Raw genomic sequence first — 22414 nt, forward strand, 5'->3', positions numbered from 1 at the left:
TTTCTGGATTTGGGAATGCCAACCGAACCGTCGATCTGATTTTTTTTGTTACCTTTGTGATTAACGCTGACAAGCCAACATTGCAATGGTTACCGAAACTGATTTGTAACGCGTGCAGAATAAAACTGTACAAGTGGTCACAAGGTGATATGTTTTCAAAGTGTGGTTTTTTTTTGTGGTTACCACAAATTACTGGATTACAAGCACGTAATCGACAAAACTTGGGCGACACGAGCGACGAGCATAGAGAGCGTCTTCACCAAGATATAGCGAAGATCGAAAGGTGGTACTAAGGATTTTGGGAACAAGGTATGACGACGAATTAGTGTTGGAACCTAATACATGAAACAAATCCTAAACAGTATAAAATACTCAGTTGAAAATCCATTTATTTCTGATTTAGGCTTTTCTATGTAATACATCGCCGCTAATGGCTCAAAATAGTGAAATAAAGAATTTATTAAATATTTAAAAACTAGAAATAATTTTACAAAACGCTGCTGTTTTGGATTCAGCCTCCCTTAATTTACCTTCTGGCTGCTCATGTCCAGAAGTCACTTTGTGTGATCTAAAGTTAGTAAATATTTATGCGTTTTCAGAAACAATATATATATATATATAAAAGCTATTGCGATTTTTGAAAACAATGAGTAAAAGTTATGGCATTATTCATTATGGACTTCTTGCGGGGACTAAATTATAAATAAAGAATATTATCAGGGTGTTTTGGTTGAAGTTATTTGTCCCCCGAGGTATCAATTATGGGCAGATAACTCATGAATGTCCATCAAAATTATATACACTAATTTAATTCAAAATGCATTTAGCACACGAATTGTAATTATTCTCCATAATGACTTTTTATATTTTAAAACCATTAGTGAACATTACTGAAACATATCCTTAATGGGTGGTAATTAGTACAGCAGCATATACCTTGACTAATTAAATGTAATTATGCTAATTATACACAAGCTGTTAAAACAATACTGGGACCTAAAATATTCAAAATTTCCATGTCTTGATTTAAGTATATTATTTTATGTGTCTAGAAGATTTATATATATATATATATATATATATATATATATATATATATATATATATATATATATATATATATTGACATATGACACATTTCTAATGTAAATAAAATTATGTTATCAAGTATAATTAATAAATTAATCCGTGACAGATTTGCTAATGGCTTCAGCATTTTCAATCAGAATAATAATTAGAAGCAATTTGAAATTCGTCAAAACAAGCAAACCACCAAAATAATGTTTGCTGCTTTTTGACCTGCAATTATTATCAATAAAGTTTTGAAGAATTATGCAGACTTTTGGCAACTAGGCGAATTTTGTAGGTTAATTCGGTTACATGCTCGAACGTATCAGATAGCATTGTATCTCTTTTTAACTAGAATAAAATGAGAAGGAAAATATCGTCTTTTATGAAAACGAGTTTAAATATGTTATAGGTAATGCACTGGACATCTTAATGACGCAAGTTCACTGTTATTTTGAAAAGACTATATATTTACACCTATATATGATATACTTTTAACACTAGTTGATTCAAAATACCAAAAATTATATCATTATCATTACCTAATATTTTCTGTTTGTCTTGCGGTTTTGGATTATATTCCTAATTTTTTTTATTGATTTGAGTAACTTTGACTCCGATTTTACCATCCAGCAAAATCCAAATACACTTTAAGCAAAAAATATGGTGGAAGTGACTGTTGGTCAGTCATAGCTGTTTCATCTGCACCCGTAATAATATTCCAGTTCTAACATACCTTTTTTCTATGTGTTTCGACTGTTTTGGGCTGTTAGTTTGAATAATTTTCTTTCCTCTGCTAATATTATTTCGCAAGAGCAATATTCTTAGTTTCTGTTTATCGTTGTACGTCTACTAAATTAAATTAAGTGACGATAAATTCACGACACAGCCAGACGTTTAAATTACAAGAGGCGGTACAGATTAATATAAAAACTGCTCTATGAATATATAAGGATAGAAGCACATCCCTGACACATTTAAAGCGCGGAACATCAAGTGCTGCGATATTTTAAAGCGGGAACAACGCTTAATATTTCATATCTTTGTCATGCTAAATATTTGCGCCGCCTCCAGCATAAAGCCGTAAAAGATTTCATGGCTCTAATAATTTGCCTTATTATAAACATTTTCGCAATATTGTCCCCCCGTATTAGTAGAAGTCGGACCGGCTTTTCTAATATGGATATTTAGGAACACAAGACTTGCATTAAAATGGCCCTTTGTATCTGCGAGCTCATACAGAATGCGAAACGGCGTGAATGTTTTCTGAATACAATGAAAGCTGTTTTTGGCTTTTCGCTATGTAGTAGTTTGCTGTTTTTCGAATATATAGCTTTTTAAAATTTCATCGGAGCTCTTAGTTATTTTTGTATTATAAAAAAGTACATGAAAATAATAATTAATAGACTGTAAGTCATGTATCAGAGGTATACTAAAGTCTTCAATAAGTTCGCAGAATTGGACCACAATTTATTAAGATAATTATGTATATCTCATAATAAAGGAAGTTATTTAGAGAACAAAGTAGGTAATAATTTTAGAATAATATGTTACTAAAACTAACTTTCACAGTATTTTCAATATAAGATCAGAAACGTATTTAATATATCACATACATTAAAACAACAAATATTTGTGTATTAAAATATTTTAAAATATATGCAAATTATCTAAAGAACTAACACTCACTAACATTTTCTAAATAGCATTTAACAAATCTAATTTCCGATTAAGTTTAAATTTCTACACCACGAACATAAGAACAAAGTATCATAAGTAAGCTTATTTTCAGAACTATAACAATTTCAGAGCATCATATATATATATAATCTTTCTTTACTTTTTTGTTATAAGCCTAAATATGGAATAATAAATAAATTAATACATTTCTCTGTTCATCTAGGTTACCCATAGTGTACAGTTCATAGCTAATTGATTGTTAATGCAGAATCCACTGTAGCTACATATGAATAAAATATACAACTTCTATTATCTCTCTCTCAGTTATCAAAATTCAAAACCATATCTTGCGAGTTTAGTTAGACTTCTGATGTTCATATAGTTTTGTGAGCTTTACAGGCCTCATTCTGGAAGACAACGGACGTCTCGCAAAGCTGAAAATGTGGCTCTGGTGCGCGATAGTGTTACAGAGTCTCCAGAAACATCAATTCGGAGACGTGGTTCCCAATTACACATTTCCACACGCAGTTTAAGGCGAATTTTGTCTAAAGTGATAATGAGCGACGAAGGCCATTTTCTCACTGCCTCACACAATAACCACCTCAATAAACAGAACAATCGGTCTTAGGGAACACAGAATCCTCAATTAATTTATGAAACATCCACTAAAACAACTGTATGGTGTGGTATTCATACTGGAAACATCATTAACTGCTGAACGGTACTAAAGACCTGATTCGAAATTTTCCTGGACCTGAAATGGAAGAGCAAGGATCATGTGATTTCAGCCAGCAAGATGAGGCCACAGCACAAACTGCTCGTTCAAGAATTCAATTATTCAATGACGTTTTTCCACGAAGATTTCGCGAAGTGGCGATTTAACATGGCCAGTCAGATTTCCGGATTTAACAGCATCAGACTTTTTCTTATAGGGCTTTTCAAAACCAAGAGTTCATGTGAATAAGCCCCAAACGATTCAACATCTTAAAGACAATATTCGTCGCGAAATTGAAGAATTTCAGCCTCAGAGGTTGCAGAAGAGCTGAAAGTTATATAGCTAATCGCGGTCACTATTTAGCCGTTATAATTTTCCAATGATAACGAAAAATAATTTAAAGACTAAATAAACTTTTTATGAAATCCAAACTTACTTACATTTTCTTTGAACAAAGTTATAGGCAATCAAAAGGGACTTGAATGGAATGAAATTGGACATTTGGCCCACGTTGTACAAACAGTAGTTGCAAGAATTTGGGAAGTTACAAAGAAGTCTATAATTGCCAATCTTGTTATTTTATATATGCTACCACAGGACGGATCTTTATATCCAAGATTTATTTCTTTCATGATTTGGTTATATTTATACATAACAGTGAATACATTAATTGATTGATGAACACGTTCTTAGAACTATATTGAAATAGCGATTCACTGACTGATCTATCTATTATTTTACGTGAAAAAGTAAACATTTTTATATCAGTTATTTGTAACTGTTTTCTTATTTTTTAAGTTTCTTCGGAAGAAACTACTTTAATTGGCAGACCAAAATAAAAAAATATTTTTTCCAGTGCATTTAAAGGTCTCTCTATTTAAAATAAATACATATTTATTAATACAGGAAAATGATATATTTTTGTATAGGTCAGACCGATTTCTGGTGAAACGTATTTTCATAATGGTTTAAAATAAATAGATGGAGAATTTGAAAATTAATTTTTGAAACGTAATTTGTGGTTAAATAAACAGTGCCTGGAGCTCTAATACATTTTCATTTCAAATATTTTATCTATCTCGTTCCCCCTGTTTTTTCTCTTTTCCGCGCAGATTCGTTGTAATGGGAATTATTTATTTAATTGATAATAACCTGCGTGTGCACCGAACAGATTAATGCAGGGGTATGTTCGAAATAACCAGTTTTCGAAGCTACTTGACGCATTCTACCAATTAAATTTATAATGCAAATACAACGATACTAAACGGTTTCATAAACAAGCGAAATAGTTCTGGCTTCATTATTGTTATTCCAGATTTTGGGGGGATGGAATATTTACTACTATTATTTTGTGAAATATTTATCGTAATTTTAGTGACATTTGGTTTAATATAGTTATATTTTTTGTCAGCAGGATCATCAGCAAGATAATGAAATATACGATGCCTTGGCTAACCATGGTGCTAAAGTACTCAGCCATCCAGCGCAAGACCTAAAAAAGTATCAGGGATTACTGGTGAGTTAACAAAACACAACTTTCAATAAAATTTCGGTTTATTTTTTTAGAAATTTAATGTTTTGATGAACATACCATTCTTTTAGAGTAATTTCACTTCAATTTTGGAGATTTTTCACAGGAAATCCTTTTGGGGTGTCTGAAAATAAATAGTATTCGCTGAGGGTAAAATATAGAGAGTAGGATGGGTGGGGAATCATTTCGAAAAGTTATTAATTTTTAGCTTAAACAATATTTTCATTGGTTTCTAACACGTAACACAGAACTTTGGTTTTTGGATATGAGGTTATTTTCTTGATTTCTTAATCTTCTTAATTTTTTGATTTTGTTGATTTATTAGTGATAATATTACTTTCTCCAGATTATTTGCTAGCAGATATTAGGCTGCTTCTCACCAACTAATGCTAACACTCAATTCACTTATTTTTAACGATATTTCTGACCAATATGTTGATAATGAAGTTTCATTCATTATTACTTAATGATGTGAGCTTTTTTCACTTGAACAGCTCTAAAGAGTAGTTTATATCGTTGATGGACTATTTGGTTCGGTGTTCGCAACACCTTATATACGATTAAATTATCAGTAGTGTAAATTCCAGATTCATCATCAATAAAACTGTGAGGTTTCAGTATTCCTAAAGTTTTAATTTATTTATTTTATTTAATTTGAGTTTTGAAAATCATAAAATGAAAGAAAAATCTCGTAATATGAAGGTAAATCTCTCGTCGTAATACAAGCCAAAGTTTGATAAAGTTAATTTGTCCACTGACCAGGCTGCAGTATACTGTAGTATATTGAATAAATCAAAGCAATATTGAACTAATAATATTGTTGTTCTAATTAAGTTTTATTCTAGTCGTAATCATATATTCTGACTGAGCAGGGTGTTCATTTTTGAGAGATATCTACCAGTTCCCACTATATTGTGAATAAAATATGGCTTTCAAAAACTTGAAAACAATATGGATTCATGTCAATATATAGGGAATATGTCACTTCTTAACCTCATTGTACTCTGCGGCAATATTTAGCTGATCATTCTTTCATGTTGATCATAATGCCTCTGCAGATTATGACCATTTTCATTCGTTATTTATCAGTTACTAGCTTCAGGAAAAGTTTGCTTTCTTTTCTATTTCTTAGTTGTTTTATAAAATGTGAATGTATTATGATTCTTTAAACATAAATACTTTATTGATAATCTAATTAATGGAATACAGTTTATTTGTTATAAAGTCGAATAATATAAGCATAGCAAAAAGATGGCGATTAAACAAGAACTGGGTCGTATTTTAATCGAATTTTATTCGCGCTACGTGACTATCACGCCTCGTATAACTCGACATGGATGCCGTAATCTCGGAAAGCCTTAAAATTCTATTTTGGTCGTTTTTTCGTCTACCAAAATATATTAATAAGTTTGCGAACAAGTAAACGGATAAGCGCATGCAAAGTCAACAGTTTGCAACTAATTTGCATATCTGTGCCGACACAATTGTTTGGAAATTCTTGAAAGGGTTATATAAAAACAACAACCACAATAATGATAAACAATAAAAATAAAACAAAATATTGTTCTAAAAGGAGTAATATGAATTTTAAACGCTATTGAGTATAAGATATGAAATAGACACCAACTTTAATCACAAAATAACTTTCAAATTTGTTTACCTTTAGCTATAACCTGTCTTCATTCGTTTTTCTGTTAAAATTTCCACTGAAATTGGAAGATTGGAAGATGGTAAGATGGTGTATTTTTGAGACAATCCGAGAAATATTTAAATTTCGAACAATGTTATTCAATCAAACCAGACAGAAATGAGTAATTAACGAAAGGGGTAAAATGTGATATATACAGATTATTGAAGGCACCACTTTTTACATATTTTTATAGAATAGGTATATTATTGCCTTTAAGAATGTTCCTCCAAATGCGCTGTTTATATTTCAATAGAATGGCACAGAGTAAAATCAAGATCTGAATTGTGGAATCATTTTTATATTGAGATAACATATGATTGAAAGTTGGACTCAAAAAAAGGAAAATTATTTGAATGTCCTAAGCAACCTGGGAGAAAAATGTATAATTGGAGTTGATTTCAACGCAAAAAATACAAGATGGGGATCCAGAATGACAACAACTAAAGGCAATGAACTACATAAAGCAGCTGGTGAACTAAGATGTAGTTACATGTCAACTGGAAAACCAACTTATTGGTCAACTGATCAAGAGAAAACCCCAGACCTGTTAGATTTCTTCATAGTAAGAAACATAACATCCAACTGTATAAAAGTCGAAGAAAATTTTGAGCTAAGTTTAGATCATACGCCATTGATTCTGACGTTGAGCGAAAATATAATAAGAAAAGAAAGAAACCCAACGTTAACAATTAAAGGCACAGACTGGGAAGGATTTGCTGAAGAATTGAACAAACGAATTCAACTAAATGTACCCCTCAAGAAAACTGGACAATTACATTTTGAAGTAGAAAAATTCGTAGTAGATATTCAACAAGCTGCTCGGAATAATACTCCAGAAATTAAGAGTACAACTAAAGGAATTAATTATCCAAAATGAGTGAAGGAAATGGTAGCTGAAAAACGTAATTTACGAAAAAAAAAATGGCAACAAAACAGAACACCTGAAAATAAAAATATTTTAAACAATATAACCCAAAGACTGAAAGGAGAAATACTGGAAATTAAAAACAAAACCATAAATGGCTATCTGAGAAATTTATCAGATGATAAAGAAACTGATTATTCCCTCTGGAAAGCCATGAAATATCTAAAGCGCTCATGTCTACATAGTCCACCTATAAGAGACCTATGTGGGTATTGGGCACGTGACAATCACCAAAAAGCAGAGACATTTGCTGAATATCTAGAAAAAACTTTCAAACCAAACGAAACTAATATTGAACATAATTTGCCGGAATAGAAGCTGAAAATTCGATGATTGAATTAGTCACGCCGAAAGAGTTAACCAAAGTTATTAAAACTGACATTAACCCCAGAAAATCACCAGCCTACGATTAAATAATATGATAATTACTGCAAAAACTACCAAGAAAGGGAATTATAAAACTCACCAACTTGATCAATACAGCATTTAGATTAAAACATGTCCCAGACATTTGGAAGATGGCGGAAATTATAATGGTCCCAAAACCTGGGAAGTCAGCATATGAAATAAAAGCCTATAGACCTATATCACTGTTACCAGTAATATCTAAGGTTTTTGAAAAACTTATGTTGAAAAGAATAAAACCGATCATAGAGGGAAAAAACCTAAAAGCACAAGCTTTCGATAAGGTTTGGCGTGAAGGATTTATTCATAAACTACAGAAAATGCTACCAAAACTACATACCGAACTATTAAAATCATACATTACAACCAGAATGTTTAGAGTCAAACAAGAAGAAGCTTACTCTACAATAAAAGAAGCTAAAGCAGTTGCCACAAGGAAGTGTACTGGAACCAATGCTTTGTCTACTCTACACTTGTGATATACCACAAACGGAAATATTACGATGGCTACATTTGCTGATGATACTGTGATTATAGCTGTCGGAGACAATAGTGAAGAAGCCTCACGAAAATTACAACAGCAAGTGACAATATAAATAATTGGACACAAGCTTGGAAAATAAGAATTAATGAAAGTATAACAATACCTATAACATTAAATAATACTATCATTCCATACAGCAACAATACAGCTAAATATCTCGAAATGAATTTCTGCAAAACTTCTCTGGAAGAAACATATAAAGAAGAAAAGAAAAGAACTGGAATTAAAATATACGAAAATGTACTGGCTAATTGGAAGAAAATCACAATAATAAATTGTTATTACAAAAGCAAATATTGAAACCTATATGGACATACGGTGTTCAATTATGGGGATGTTCTGCAAAGGGTAACATAAATAAAATACAAATTTTTGATAATATATATAATATAAGAGTGATTATCTACATCGAGACCTTCAGATACCCACAGTCACTCAAGAAATCAACAGAATTGCAAGGGGCATAAGGAAAGACTCCATTCTCAGACGAATATTGAAATATTACAACTATTGGATACCACCAGAACAGATTGAAAAGAATCAAACCATCTGATCTTGTGTAGTGTTGTGTAGTAGCATATATTAAAATATTCAGCAGTGAGATGTGTAAACATTATTTCAACAGAGACTGAGATAGGGCCGATGGGTCCTCCTAGTTATGTACCTAGATTTAAGTTATCATAAAGACAAAATGTAGGTTAGACGGAAACGACTATTAACAATATATTAATTAAATAATATAAAAAAAATAATTCTTTGTATTGTTGTTTACATTATCAGGGTTGCTGAAAAATAGTGTTAAAATTTTGTCCTATAAACTATATATAGCAATATAATATAATTCAACAAAATATATTCATAGCCGCCTTTATAATTTCTCCTTTCTTAAAATTTGCATTGTTTTAATGTTACAGCCAAAGAAAGATTACGCATTTGCCTATAAAGTTCTGGATAAGAAAACTGGTGACGACTTTTCCCATCAGCAAGTTCAAAGTGCCAAGGCGACTAATGGAGAATACCGGGTGAAACTTCCCGATGGCAGATTACAAATAGTTTCTTACAAGGCAGACAAGGATGGGTAATTTATGTTACTATATCACTACATAGTATAAAACAAAGTCGCCTTTTCTGTCCCTATATCCCTATGTGCGCTTAAATCTTTAAAACTACGCAACGGATTTTGATGCGGTTTTTTTCAATAGATAGAGTGATTCAAGAGGAAGGTTTATATGTATAATACATGCATATTATACTAAGGCAACATTGCTAATTTTAGAGGTTTCTAACGTGATGTCGTAAATTAACCTATTTTTTAGGCTTATTTAGCAATTAGCAAAAACGCTGTCTAACCCTACGAGTTAGATCAAATTAATGTACTACAGTATTGTACACCATAAAAAGGTCTACAAAAAAGTCCGCGATGGTATATGTTTATCTTTTAGGGATAACCCACATTAACCATTTTTATTGTTTACTTTTTACGTGAGAAAATGGCTTATTTACGAAGCTATTTTAAGCAATACGGCATTAATCCTTATCGAATTAAGTACCTTAAATACAGTGTGCAATTAATATAGATCAATATGGTTCCTTACAGCATGTAAATTAAACAAATATTTTCGGAGATATTACAAATTTAAAATTTGCGTTTAAAAATGTGTAATGTAATAAAAATTGTATGAATTTAGATATTCCAAAGATAGCAGGAAATCTTCATAGTAAGTATAGGGGAAGAGGAATTGTTTTACTCCAAATTTAATGCGTGCAGGCCAAGGGCAGTAATGAATGAACCAAAAATACTGGATCGATTTTAATCATGTTTTCATTGAGTGACAAAGGCATATATATTTTATGCCCGTGCAAAGTCGGAGCGGGCCGCTATGTTTTTATATACAACGTTCATATTTTTTCTGTAGTGTATTTAATTTAGTATCAGCATTGCACCCGTGCGAAGCCGGAGCGGGTCGCTAGTCACGTATAATTTAATTTTTCGTATTTATCAATATTAGTTTCTCTTTCCATTAATTGTTGTTGTTTGTTTGAGATGGTATGTTAGTACCAATTAGTATTACTCTTTTTGTCTTTCTTATAAATCGCCGTAATCCCAGGTTTATTATGGTTGATCTGTTGGTTTGAGAGTTATGTAGAGTTCCAATGCATGTTATATTTTTGATTTTTTAACACATACTTTGGTACATATTCATAACAAGGGATTATTGGTGAAACTATGACGGGTTGTCTCAATCTATATTTACTTAATTTCATTTAGAGATAAAAGGAAAACATCATCATTGAACATGCAAGACAAAATAATAGTTTTTTCGCTTCTTCTGTATTCTAATATATAATAATAATGGAAAATTCGCAGACGCAACAAGGAGAACAAATACAATTTCCCGATGGGTCTTTCCATTTCTTTCTTCTCTTTCTTCTACTCTTTTGCGTGCGATATTAATATCCGTCGGTAAATTATGTCGGTATAGAGGGGGCGCCTTTTTTCCATTCTAACGAGCTGTTTTCTGAAATAAATACAGTTTTAGCGCAATTTTGTTTTGCTTTTATCGATGTAATGGCGTCAGTTTTTGTTGAAGAGCTTGTAAAAAGATTTTAGAGGAAGGACGGTTTATACAGTTTTTTCATTTGGTAATATTACATAAAGTATCGGAAAAAGTAATTTCAGTTTTTCCTAATAGATAGTTTTAAAGAAGAATATATCTAGTTATATTTATTAAAGAGCTAGACCGTTGCCCATTAAACAGTTCATAGAACATTCTAAATACAAAGCTAGAATCTGAATATAAAGCCAGAGTCTGATTATAAAGCTCAAGTGAAATGAAAATTTCAAATATAAATGAGCAGAACTTTGCATAAGGCTTAATATATGGTGGCTCCTTGGGCGATAATCCGACTGCTTCACAATAGTGAACCTACCCGGAGGTTGAAAAGTCTGTGTCGCTTTTTTGAAACTATAGGGACTGCACCATTAGGAGTATACATCAATCAAATGCTAATTAAGTTTAGATTTGAAATCTTGGATGTGGACTTAAAAAATAGTAGATGGTGGTAGTGGATAACTAGTTGTAGTATGTATGCCATTTGCTTTTAAATTCATTAAAAAAAAGTTTTGTTATACGTTTAATCAGTTGAAAGTTATTGGGCTTTGAAAATACAGATTATAGAATACCAGTTATATTTTGCTCTTTTACTTCTTAAAAGGAAAATGCAGCTAAGGCTCAGGACATCGGGATGTTACAGATCCTGGTCTGTCAATTGTCGAAGAAGTCGATGAAAATAATACAGAAAGTATCGAAAAAAGCCGATGATGTTTTATCTCATATTTGTGAACCATATACCTAAGAAGAAGTTAAACCGGCTTCGTTGGCGTAGTGGTCAAGACGATAGGACGCTCCTCCTACTGTTACGAATCCTGCAGGGGCATGAATGTACTTTATGTTTGTGATTTTAATTGTAAATGTCTTTATAGGCAACAATGGAAAATCCAACAAAAGTAACCATCTCAGTCATATCAGTAACCAGGCTTAAGAGGTCAGGTAAGAGCGGATGTCTTCTGGGCTGGTCTCTAAGGTGGTCACTGACCAGTCGGTACGCCTAATGCCGAGGACCGTGGTTCAGAGCCCACGTTAAAATAAGAATAGTGAAAAAAGTGTTTGACGAGGTTGGAAACGCAATAATTTGACTCTCTACTATTAATAATTAACATAATGTAAAATAAAATTATTAAAAAAATTTAAGAATTGAAATTACTATTTCCCCAGTGACCTATAGATATAGTAAATAACATATATATTTTATATACATTGAGAAACGGTTTTATATTATTCATAGATATAAAGCTGATGTCAGATATGAAGAAGATCCTGACAGTACACAACAGAAGTTATCACCATCACCTGCACCTAACTCTGCCCAATATGATGTTTACCAACAACCTCAGAATAAATTTTCTCCTCAGTATATTGATTACGACTATGGTACAGATGGTAAAGAACAGGTATGAATATTTTATTATATATAACTAGATTGCTTTCGAACATGTTAGGTAATAGATTCATTTTACAAAAAATGTGATAACAAATTATGTTTTATATTTATTATAATACTACTAAAATATTTAAATTATAACATTTAGTTGAATGTAACAATAATGATATCTGACGTACAAAATACTATGGTTGGTTAACGAACTAATATGAATACCTGACATATACACAATATTTATTTGTTAATAATTTGTTCAAGTCACTATTTGCTTTTGAAACAGCTGAATTTCTTTGCGGATTAGCGCCCGAATAGTTTCCAAATGAATGCCGTCCAATCCTTGCACCAAAACAACTGCCAATTGTTTCAATAATGTTACAGATAGAAACCTACTTCGTACTCTCTGCTCCTAATGACTAGCATAATTTCTCATAATGGTTAATTTATTAACTACCAGCTTGATTGGTGCAGTGGTAAAGGCGACAGAATGATCCACCTGCTGCTGTTGCGAGAGTCGCGGCTTCGAATCCTGCTGGTGCATGGTTGTAAATTTGTGTTCGTAAATGTTTAATATTTGTGACTGTCTTAAGCGAGAGTGTAAAATCCGATAAGGAAAATGACCCCAGTCGCGTCAGTAACCAGGCTGGATAAGACCAGATGTTTTCTGGGATGATTTTTAAGTTGGCCAATCGGTAGGTTTAATGTCGAGGATCGTGGTTCGGAGCCCAGGTTAAACAGTAGGTCCGGTCCAGATAAACCCTCATTGGGGGAAAGGAGACTTTAAAATATAAAAAAATCTGAAAACGATGGTATATTTTCTCGTGCTGTTAGCTGATTCTATTACAATAGTACGTAGTTGAAACTGTGGCTTCCTTTCGAGAAATAAATTAGGTTCTTCCCTTTCCTTTTTTTTTAAATTGTGCTCGGTCAACGGCCAATATAATTGTACTATTAGTAACGTTTAAACAATTGTAAAACCCCCCTTAGTACGTATTTTTATGTTAAATTATATTTGCACATAGTAAAGAAACGCGATAGACATAAAAACGGATAATTTCACGTCCTAAAAATCATCGAGAGCCCCTTAATTATAATTTATATTTTATATGCTAACCGTTTTCGTAATACAGGAGACAAGATTATTGACTATAAAGAAGAAAATCAAATTTTATTTAGCGTAAAATTACTTGTTCTCTTTTCTTCTGTACGTAAGTCGTAACTGTTTATAATTTTAGGCTTCGGCTGACGGGCCGAATCTCCGAGATGCCTTATTCCCATAGCCGATTAGCTTTCTTCAACGACGTATAAAGTCGCCATCATTGTTTATGATTCGAGTAATTTTCGGAGATTCGGATATTTTTCCTTAATAGTTTAGATTTAGAGATAAATCATTTATCGCGTTGACTTATAAAGATTCATTTGCGAATAATATCATTGTGTTTTCGAAAATATAATAGTTTAGATAAATTTTTGAAGGTTTTTTAGAAGTCTGATCAAGACAAATACGTGTCACTTATTAGGTTCTTGATATATATACTGATTATTCTTTCATTTACAATACTTTGCTTTGGTTCTAGAACCTCGTAATATACCACATCTTCCTGATCAAACCATATCGACAATACGACTTTCTGGAAATCAATATTCCACTTCGGTCTCGATACGAACTCATGATATTTTGTAACAGGGATAGTCGTAGTAGACTGATTTTCATCGTCAGTCACAACAGGTCACATAAAGCTCTTCATTTTAGTCTGGTAAACGATGCATCCACGATTTTGAATCAGTTTGGGATAGTATTTTCAGTTATTTCTCATCTCATTTTACGTCTCATCATATGTAGGCCACTGGGAAAAGTTAATTCATCAATTATTAAGCTACCTGAAAGTTCTATGAAAGTTTGATAGAGATTTTGTCGAATAAGTTTTGTAATTTACTCTCTTGGAATTTTTTGTTTCTCCATTTCGATGCCATTAACATCAAAATCGCCAGTTTTAAGCCGTTAAAATCAAAATCGGTATGATGGAGCACTATCTCCTTAAGTTTTAAAAAACTTTTGATGGGATTCAGTCGGCAGCAGATTTCTTCAAATCAAACAATAAAAGTATCATTAGTGAATAACTCAATGATACTAAATGGAAAACTTATATTTTATTTAGAGAATTGTCAAACCATTGTTTACCATGTTGCAGAGACTAACCATTTTGCTAAGATGTTTCGTTTTTTTTTACCTAAGGAATTGGCCATCCTTCAAGTGGTATAATTAGGTTTGTTCTGGTTTTCCGGACAAGGGGAGATTTTCCGAATTCTTCAGTCTCTAATTTATTTGTGGATCTTATTAACTGCTACTTACTACTACCATAATGATATTATCGTCGGAAAATAACACTGTAAAAACTGTTTGTTCTTTATTGAGATATCAGCAGTTTAGAGAAGATACAGATTGGTCCTACACCGTGGAACACACCATTGAATGTAACCATAGAAATATAAGCTTAAAAAATTGATTACTTTAAGCAACTGTATCAAAGGGTGAAGCTGATATATTCCAAATTGCTTAAAGTAATTAATTTGTTAAGCTTATATTTCAGTCTTCTGAAAATCAGTCTTCTCTGCTTTTGTTTGTAGCTGTCAAAATATAAACCATTTTATCTCTTGATTTAACTGAAGTGATAGCTTATTTTGAATAGTGTTTAGTGTTTAGGTTTACAAATACTATGCCCTAAATAGGAAGTTGGCCATAGATAATTGAGAGGGGGGGCGGAGTTCTGTGAAGATACCAACGTTGTCTTGGCAACACATCGTAATGAAATTCAGTTATGGGGATGTTCTCCAAGATGTAATATCAACATAATACAACCATTTCAAAAGAAGATACTGAGAAGTATTGTGGATGAAACCAGATACTATAGGAACAATTATTTTCACTGAGACCTTCGGATTTCATATATCAATAAATTATGAGATTCGTAACAAGGAATGATGAAAGACAGAAAGATGATGAATGAGATAATGTAAAGACAAATCGTAAATTAGACGGCAACTATTATTAATAATATGTTATTGACAAGTATATATGGTTATGAACATGAACAACCAAAAGCTCAAAAAAAAGTTTATAAGATAAATTTGGAGACAAAATTTAAATCTGCAGCCCGTTTTTAAAAATTGGCTCTAGTTTTCGAAACATTCAATGAATTCATTATTTTACTATATTTGATTATTAACGACCATTTATTGATTTAAAAAGTATAAGTTAGAAATAAACAGAGTCTTTTATTCTGCTTTGGATCAATTTCACGCATTAGGGTCCAACAGCAATTACTCATTATGCCTTGGTCCTTAAAAGCTCTGGTATCACCTTTCCATTTTCGCTGTATCTGTCCTTGTTTGTCGTTTGTGCTGCCCGAGATTGGTGAGAAAAAAGATATGAATTCAGAAAATGTATTTCAAAGATATTCGAGCTCTAATCTTATGGTAATTTTGCAACAAATTGTCGATGATACCCATTCTGTTGCTTTATCACGCGTTTTTGCATTTTTATTTGGTCAAATTGTCAATGGATTACTGTCCGTACGTGGAACTCGCATTGCTACTTATAACACATCCGTACATATACCAATCGATTTATATTGAAAAAAAGTAGCATTCATTTTAATGATGAGTAGTCTTTCTATAACGTTAGCACAGAAAATGAAGAGTATATACGAGTATTCTCAATAAGTGACCACTTATAGGGCTTTATTACAATATAAGTATTGCTCTTGGCTTGTCCATGTTTACTATAGCATAACTAAAGTACTACAAATACACATCTTAATTGGCATGATTTCTCCACGTTTACCGAGCATATGACATCCATTAACGCAACGAAAATACTTTGAGTCGACTTTGCGATGTTGTCTCTGCACTTTCATACATTCTGAAGCAGAATCGTAACACAGCTTAACATAGATCAGCACAACATGACGTTTGATACAACTTTATCAGCTGACAGTCATTATATGTAGGATTGTTTGTCTGGTCGGTCAGTCGGAATGTGTGGCTGTCGATGCGATTGTTTGTCCGAACACTCACTACTATTTTGTGGAAGAAATTCGTACGGGAACTGAAAATACTGGTTGAATGAAAACTTATTTATTGCGATAATAAATTATACATGTGGTCGACGGGAGAATGGACAGGATATTAAGTTAGATAGAGGAAGTACGGTAGCGGTGTGGAAGTGTTATTGTTATAAGGGAGTAGAGAAAAGAAAAGGGAGCAAGACGTTGGCGTGGTAGTCTTTTATAACTTTGAACTGCATGGTACCAATCCACCAGCGTTGCCAATCTTTGAACTTGCTGTAAGTGAATGCGTGGTGGCATAAAGGGTCATTGCTGTCGCTACATATAAGTGAACAGTACTGTTATCATGCACAAACTCGAAAACTAGGATCAATCTTGACATATTAATTGAAGATCTGAGTTCAGCACGTAAAATAATGTCCCGAATCGTTTGTCATCTGCTTGGTTTCAAAGGTGGATCCGAATTTGTAAGCTTGTGTTAACTTCAATTAAAAAATCTCGTACTGAAGGAAAAAGTTATTCAACCACCTGTTGTAATGGATTTTATGGTTTATTTCTTCACAGCATATTAAATATGTTTTTTATATGTTAGATAAATTATATGATGTTACCTTTAAATTTAATATAATTGTAGTTCGTCTTTAGGGACATTGATATTTACGAAAATGGTACGGAATTCTTTGAAGGAGACGGCCAGTCATTTATTTTCGTTTTATGTAGCAAAACATCCCTTGTTTTAGCAACTGCTCAGTCCCCTAAAAGACCCCGCAGCCTTCGTGTTGGAACAACCGGGCCCAACCCGGATCCCTGTAAATTACGTTGATGTTCCGACGACCCCCGCCCCCTCCGCCTATTTAGTCGGTGGACCCGTAAATCATGGATTAAGGGTAAATATTTGGTTATGGGATAACCGGTAGTTTCGCTAATGATCCGGCCATAGTCGAACTACCGGCAGATTTAATTTGTGCTTTTTCTAATTTTCATTCGCTAATTACAGTAATTTAGACACGGAATTAATTCTTCACATTAACTAATTTGTAGTGGATAATAATATGGTGGTGCACTAATATGCAATGTAATTCTTTATTCGGTCACGTAACACATGGGCTGAAGAGTCTGCGGCCTAACACATAGATGGCGTTAGTTTTAATGCCTTCATCGCTTCTCAATTAGTACTAGCCTTAAAAAACCGTTCAAATTTCATGATATTCTGCTCATAAGTTTGTGAGTTATTCTTCTAAGAGTGACACTACTTTTGTTATTTTCAAAACAATGGATCAAACACAATTTCGTGTTTTAATTTTACACTGCTTCTTGATGAGGAAAATACCGTTCAAACGAAGCAATGACTTGAGAAATATTATAAGGACTCCGCTCCATCAGAAATCAGAATAAAAATAATAAAGGTTGGTTTGCTGACTTCAAACGTGGTCGTAGAGACACCAATGATGCAGAACATAGTGGACGTCCAAATGAGGTGATAATACCAGAAAAAATCAAAAAATCAACAAAATCATTTTGAATGATTGATAAGTGAAGTTGCGTGAGTTAGATCACATCGTCGAGATATCAAAAGAACGTGTTAGTTTTATATTGAATGAGTATTTGACGATGAGAAAGCTCTGTTCAAAGTAGGTGCCGCGTTTGTTCATTGTTGATGAAAAACAAGTATGAGTTGACTGATGATTCTGAGCAGTGTTTCGCAATATTTAAACGTAACAAGCCGGAATTTTTGCGTCGATATGTGACAATGAATTAAATATAGATCAATCACTTCACTCCAGAATCAAAACGATCATCATCTGAGTGGACAGCAACTGGTCACAGGCCTATTTTGAGGTGAAATGATTGTGTGGCTTGATGGAGATTACGTTGATGAACAAAGTCAATTCTGAACAAAAGAATGCGTTTCCTTTGTTACGCTAAGGACTTTTCAGCCCATTTGTTATAACAAATTAATTACCACTTGTGGTTTTCTTTTTTATTTTATAATTATACTAATTAATATATATTGTAATTGTTTTATTTAGTTAACAGTAAAATAAAATTTTCATAGAATACCATACTTGGTATATATTTTTTACTTCAAAATGGCATTTATCTAGAAAAAAGGGTACATTATCATATTTTTCAACTTCTTCCCATCTTTTTGGACAATCTAGTTTGACTATGATCATTTACAGTATCAGTTTCATTAAGTTTTGGTAGCACGTAATACACTACACCTTAGATCCACTCTACGCAGAGAACGACTTTATGGCTATGAATATTCCGATCTTCCCGACTAATACATGATTTTTTGCGAAGATTTTCGTAGGACATTCACTTCTAAATGCCAGTTACAATGTGCTAGAATAACAGTAACTCCTTCAGTTAATTCCTGTGGTAGCCATTTTCCATCTTTTTGTATCTTTCTCATCGCATCTAAAAGTGTAGGAATATATCATCAAGTGCTAAGATGTCTGAAGCTTCTTTAAGAGTTTGAGTTCATTGTGTCCATGTGTGTTTGTTCCTTCATACCGTTCTTTGTCATTTACCTTAAAATTACCACTTTTAAATAATTGAAGCGGGGAAGAATTTCGATAGTATTAAATAATATTCTTCAATAATAATATTCCACGATTATATTGCTTTACATCAAATAATTCCAAGATAATGTATAGGCCGTAACTTCTTATAAAAAATGTTGGAAACTAATTTTCTATATTCAATAGTTAATAGAAGTTTAGTTACCTCCATTTCGTAACATCTTGTTTCATCTTGTTAATATCCTTTTGTCTAGTTTTTGCAACATTCTGTCGAAATTATTTTGTATAGAGGCTTTTCATAATCGGATAAATGTTTATTGGCTTGGAATAATAGGAGACAAATGGATTAATTTTGAATCCATTCTATTCGCAAGAGCTGCTAAAATAATTCCAGGGTTTTATATTAAATTTGCATTATTTACGCTTAAACTATCACTTATTATGTAGTTGCGTTCTAATCTCGCTAATTCCATACATTCTTTCATTAAATCGACGAAATTTAACGAACTGAATCTATTATAAAGATTGTAAATTAATTTTCAAGTATTATTCTGTAAATTTCACAAATTTTTTAATATTAATTCATATGTTAATCGAAATATCATTGAAAATTTCACTTAAATTATTTAAAATATACCTTTTCAGAGTTATCCGAAGCATCAACCAAATGTTGAAATTTATTCATCTAATACTAGAGATAATAATCATCTCAGCCATGTATCAAGTACCTTAGCCCCAGTTGCATATCAGAATAACTTTGTTCGATATACATCTACACCTTTACCACCAGTAACACATTCATATAGTTCTAAAATAAATAAGGACGGACTCTATACTATAAATCTTAACAATTACAATAAAAAGGTAGATTAATTTAACTAATTTTAATCATAATAAAGGTAATGCTCATTTATATTTAGATTGTGTCAACTACACCATATCCTGTGGGGGACGACTACCATAAAGCGCTTGCTCAGGAAGACGAATTACCGGAAGGTATTTATATAGTAGGAAAATCTGGTAAAAAGTAGAAAAATAACATAAACTGTCCCTTCTAAATTATAATTGCCCAATATTTTTTGTATTTTTAATTATACGATATATGTAATGTATTTATTTTTTTATATAAAATAAACTTAAATAAATATCGAAGTAATGTTTTATTAATGGTACTATGTAGATTAATTAATTTAAATTCCAAAACTAATAGATAATTCGTGAACATATAAATCTATAAAAAATAAAAATTTGATGGATCTGTTTATCAACTTCTCCTGTATCTTCTAGGTTCTGGAACTTCTTCTTCTGGTCCTTCTTCTTGGAACAAATTTATTTATTCAAAATATTCAACACTTGATTCTATACATCTTGCCCATCTTTCGGACAATTTATGGATGTCATCCCCAAAAAAGACTGTTTGTCCTTTGAGTAAAACCACTCATCGAGCCATTTCCTAACTTTTTCGAAATTTGTGATGTGCTGCTCTTCAAGCACATGTCCGATTGGTGTGAAAAGGTGATAGTCGGAGGGGGCAAGGCCTGGAGAGTACGGCGGGTGGGATAATATGTCTCATCTTTACGAGAAGGCATATAATCGTGTTGTAAAATTACTTTACTGCGTCTTCGGGCCCATTTATTTTGCAACCAAAACGATTTGGCGTTAGAGCCGATCGACCGGCTTTGCCAGGTGATAACCATGGTTTTTTGCAGAAATGCAAGAATGACTTATGTTTATACCTTTGAAGCAACACTTCACAGACTATTTATCGGTTTTCCATTTTCCTGTGATTTCAATTGATGGGACTCGTATTTTCTCATGTTTTAGATTTTCCTCATTGCTCGTAATCGGTCGCTAATCGTTTCTTTTGCCTCATTTAACGATTCTGCCAATTGTTTTTTAGTTTGGTTTGGGTGTTCATCCAATAACCCTTGCAGTTTTGCATCTTTAAACTTTTTCAGTCTACCAGAAGGTTCTTTGTCTTGCACACTGAAATTACCACATTAGAATTTTCGAAAGCGTGCTTTACATGTTTTTAGAGGTAGAGCATGCTTACCGTAAGTTTTTAGCAACAAGCGATTAATTTTAGTGTTTTTTTCAGTAATCTGTGCCTCATATACACATTTTCAAGCACGAAACTTGACATTTTTAAAGAGGTATAAATCTATGACGGTGTTACTTTAACAAAATATAACATATATAGCATAGAAAAAATAGAAATTTCACGGTATAGGCGACCTTGGGGAAATGTTTTGTTTAGTTCAACCAACGGTAGCGCTGCGATCGCAAATTGTGATTGGTTCCACTAACATGGAACGTGATTGGTAGATCAAATTGTGTGAAGTCAGCATTTTCTATGGGCGTCCATTTTTAAGTTTGTTGTTTGAAGGTTTTAGTTTTTGTTTAGATCAAGAAACCTTCGTTTGGCGTTACGCATTTTTTCTGTTTAACATTAATTATTATGGAGTGATAATATAAAAATTGATGACAATGCGTCAGTGTAGTGAAAGATGTAGTGTACCGGGGTAAAAATCTACTACGGAAATTAGACATCGTTTCCCAAAGAATGATCTCGCTCCTTTGCAAAAATGGGTTGATCAAGTAAATAGTAGTAAGTTACCTGGATAAACCACAATGCAAATATATCAACGTCATGGTGTCTGTCACGGACATTTTAGTGAAAAATTTAGAATTACCCTTCCTTCACGAACAGATATTAGGGTAAATGTATATCCAACATTGTTTTTATCAGGTACATATAAAATTTTATCTACTACATGTCTGTTTATATATTGTTTGTTTACAGAAAATCAAAACCTACTTATGAAGATATTAGTGGTTATAAAACTCAATGTATCTACCAAGTTCTTCGTATGCTGTCAGTGTGATGTATCTACATAAAGAAGTCTTACGAGAAGGTAATAATTAAGATAACTGGATAATTAGTAGTAATAAATACTACTTTTAAATCTAAAATATCCCTAAATTATTTGAACTTTTTAGAACAATCAGTGTTCAATAATTTTATAGTAGAGCTATTGTATATTTAAATTTGATTGACTAGTTAAGAAAATATTTGTTATGGTGCCATCAATTAAAAATTTAATTGCTACTTTTAGGGATTTATTACTTATTAATATATATTATATCTTATATATTACTTATTATTAATTACACTTATTAATGTCTAAATTTACAAATAACTACATTTGTTTAACAAATCTTAACCAAGATTGCTTAAAGAATTGTTGGATCTATTAGAGAT

General features: G+C 32.3%; 1 protein-coding gene across 4 annotated transcripts in view; it reads left to right on the top strand.

Annotated features, from left to right (window-relative positions):
- Nucleotides 1-20304, top strand: part of LOC143198672 (uncharacterized) — a 67166-nt gene extending 46862 nt beyond the window's left edge. Inside the window, exons 4-9 of one of the 4 annotated variants that reach the window (XM_076408023.1) lie at nt 4875-4979; nt 9473-9636; nt 12405-12570; nt 17365-17511; nt 19798-20016; nt 20073-20304. In XM_076408023.1, coding sequence (XP_076264138.1) covers nt 4875-4979; nt 9473-9636; nt 12405-12570; nt 17365-17511; nt 19798-20016; nt 20073-20183 — 912 coding nt within the window. In that variant the 3' untranslated portion in view covers nt 20184-20304. The remainder of the gene's footprint in view (nt 1-4874; nt 4980-9472; nt 9637-12404; nt 12571-17364; nt 17512-19797; nt 20017-20072) is intronic. The other 3 variants (XM_076408024.1, XM_076408026.1, XM_076408025.1) reach the window with 3 other exon arrangements.
- The last annotated feature ends 2110 nt before the right edge of the window (nt 20305-22414 follow it).

Source organism: Rhynchophorus ferrugineus, unplaced genomic scaffold, assembly GCF_030347505.1.
Source record: "Rhynchophorus ferrugineus isolate W39M unplaced genomic scaffold, kcgeb_rfMv2 rfM6, whole genome shotgun sequence".
In the NCBI taxonomy this organism is placed as follows: domain Eukaryota; kingdom Metazoa; phylum Arthropoda; class Insecta; order Coleoptera; family Curculionidae; genus Rhynchophorus; species Rhynchophorus ferrugineus.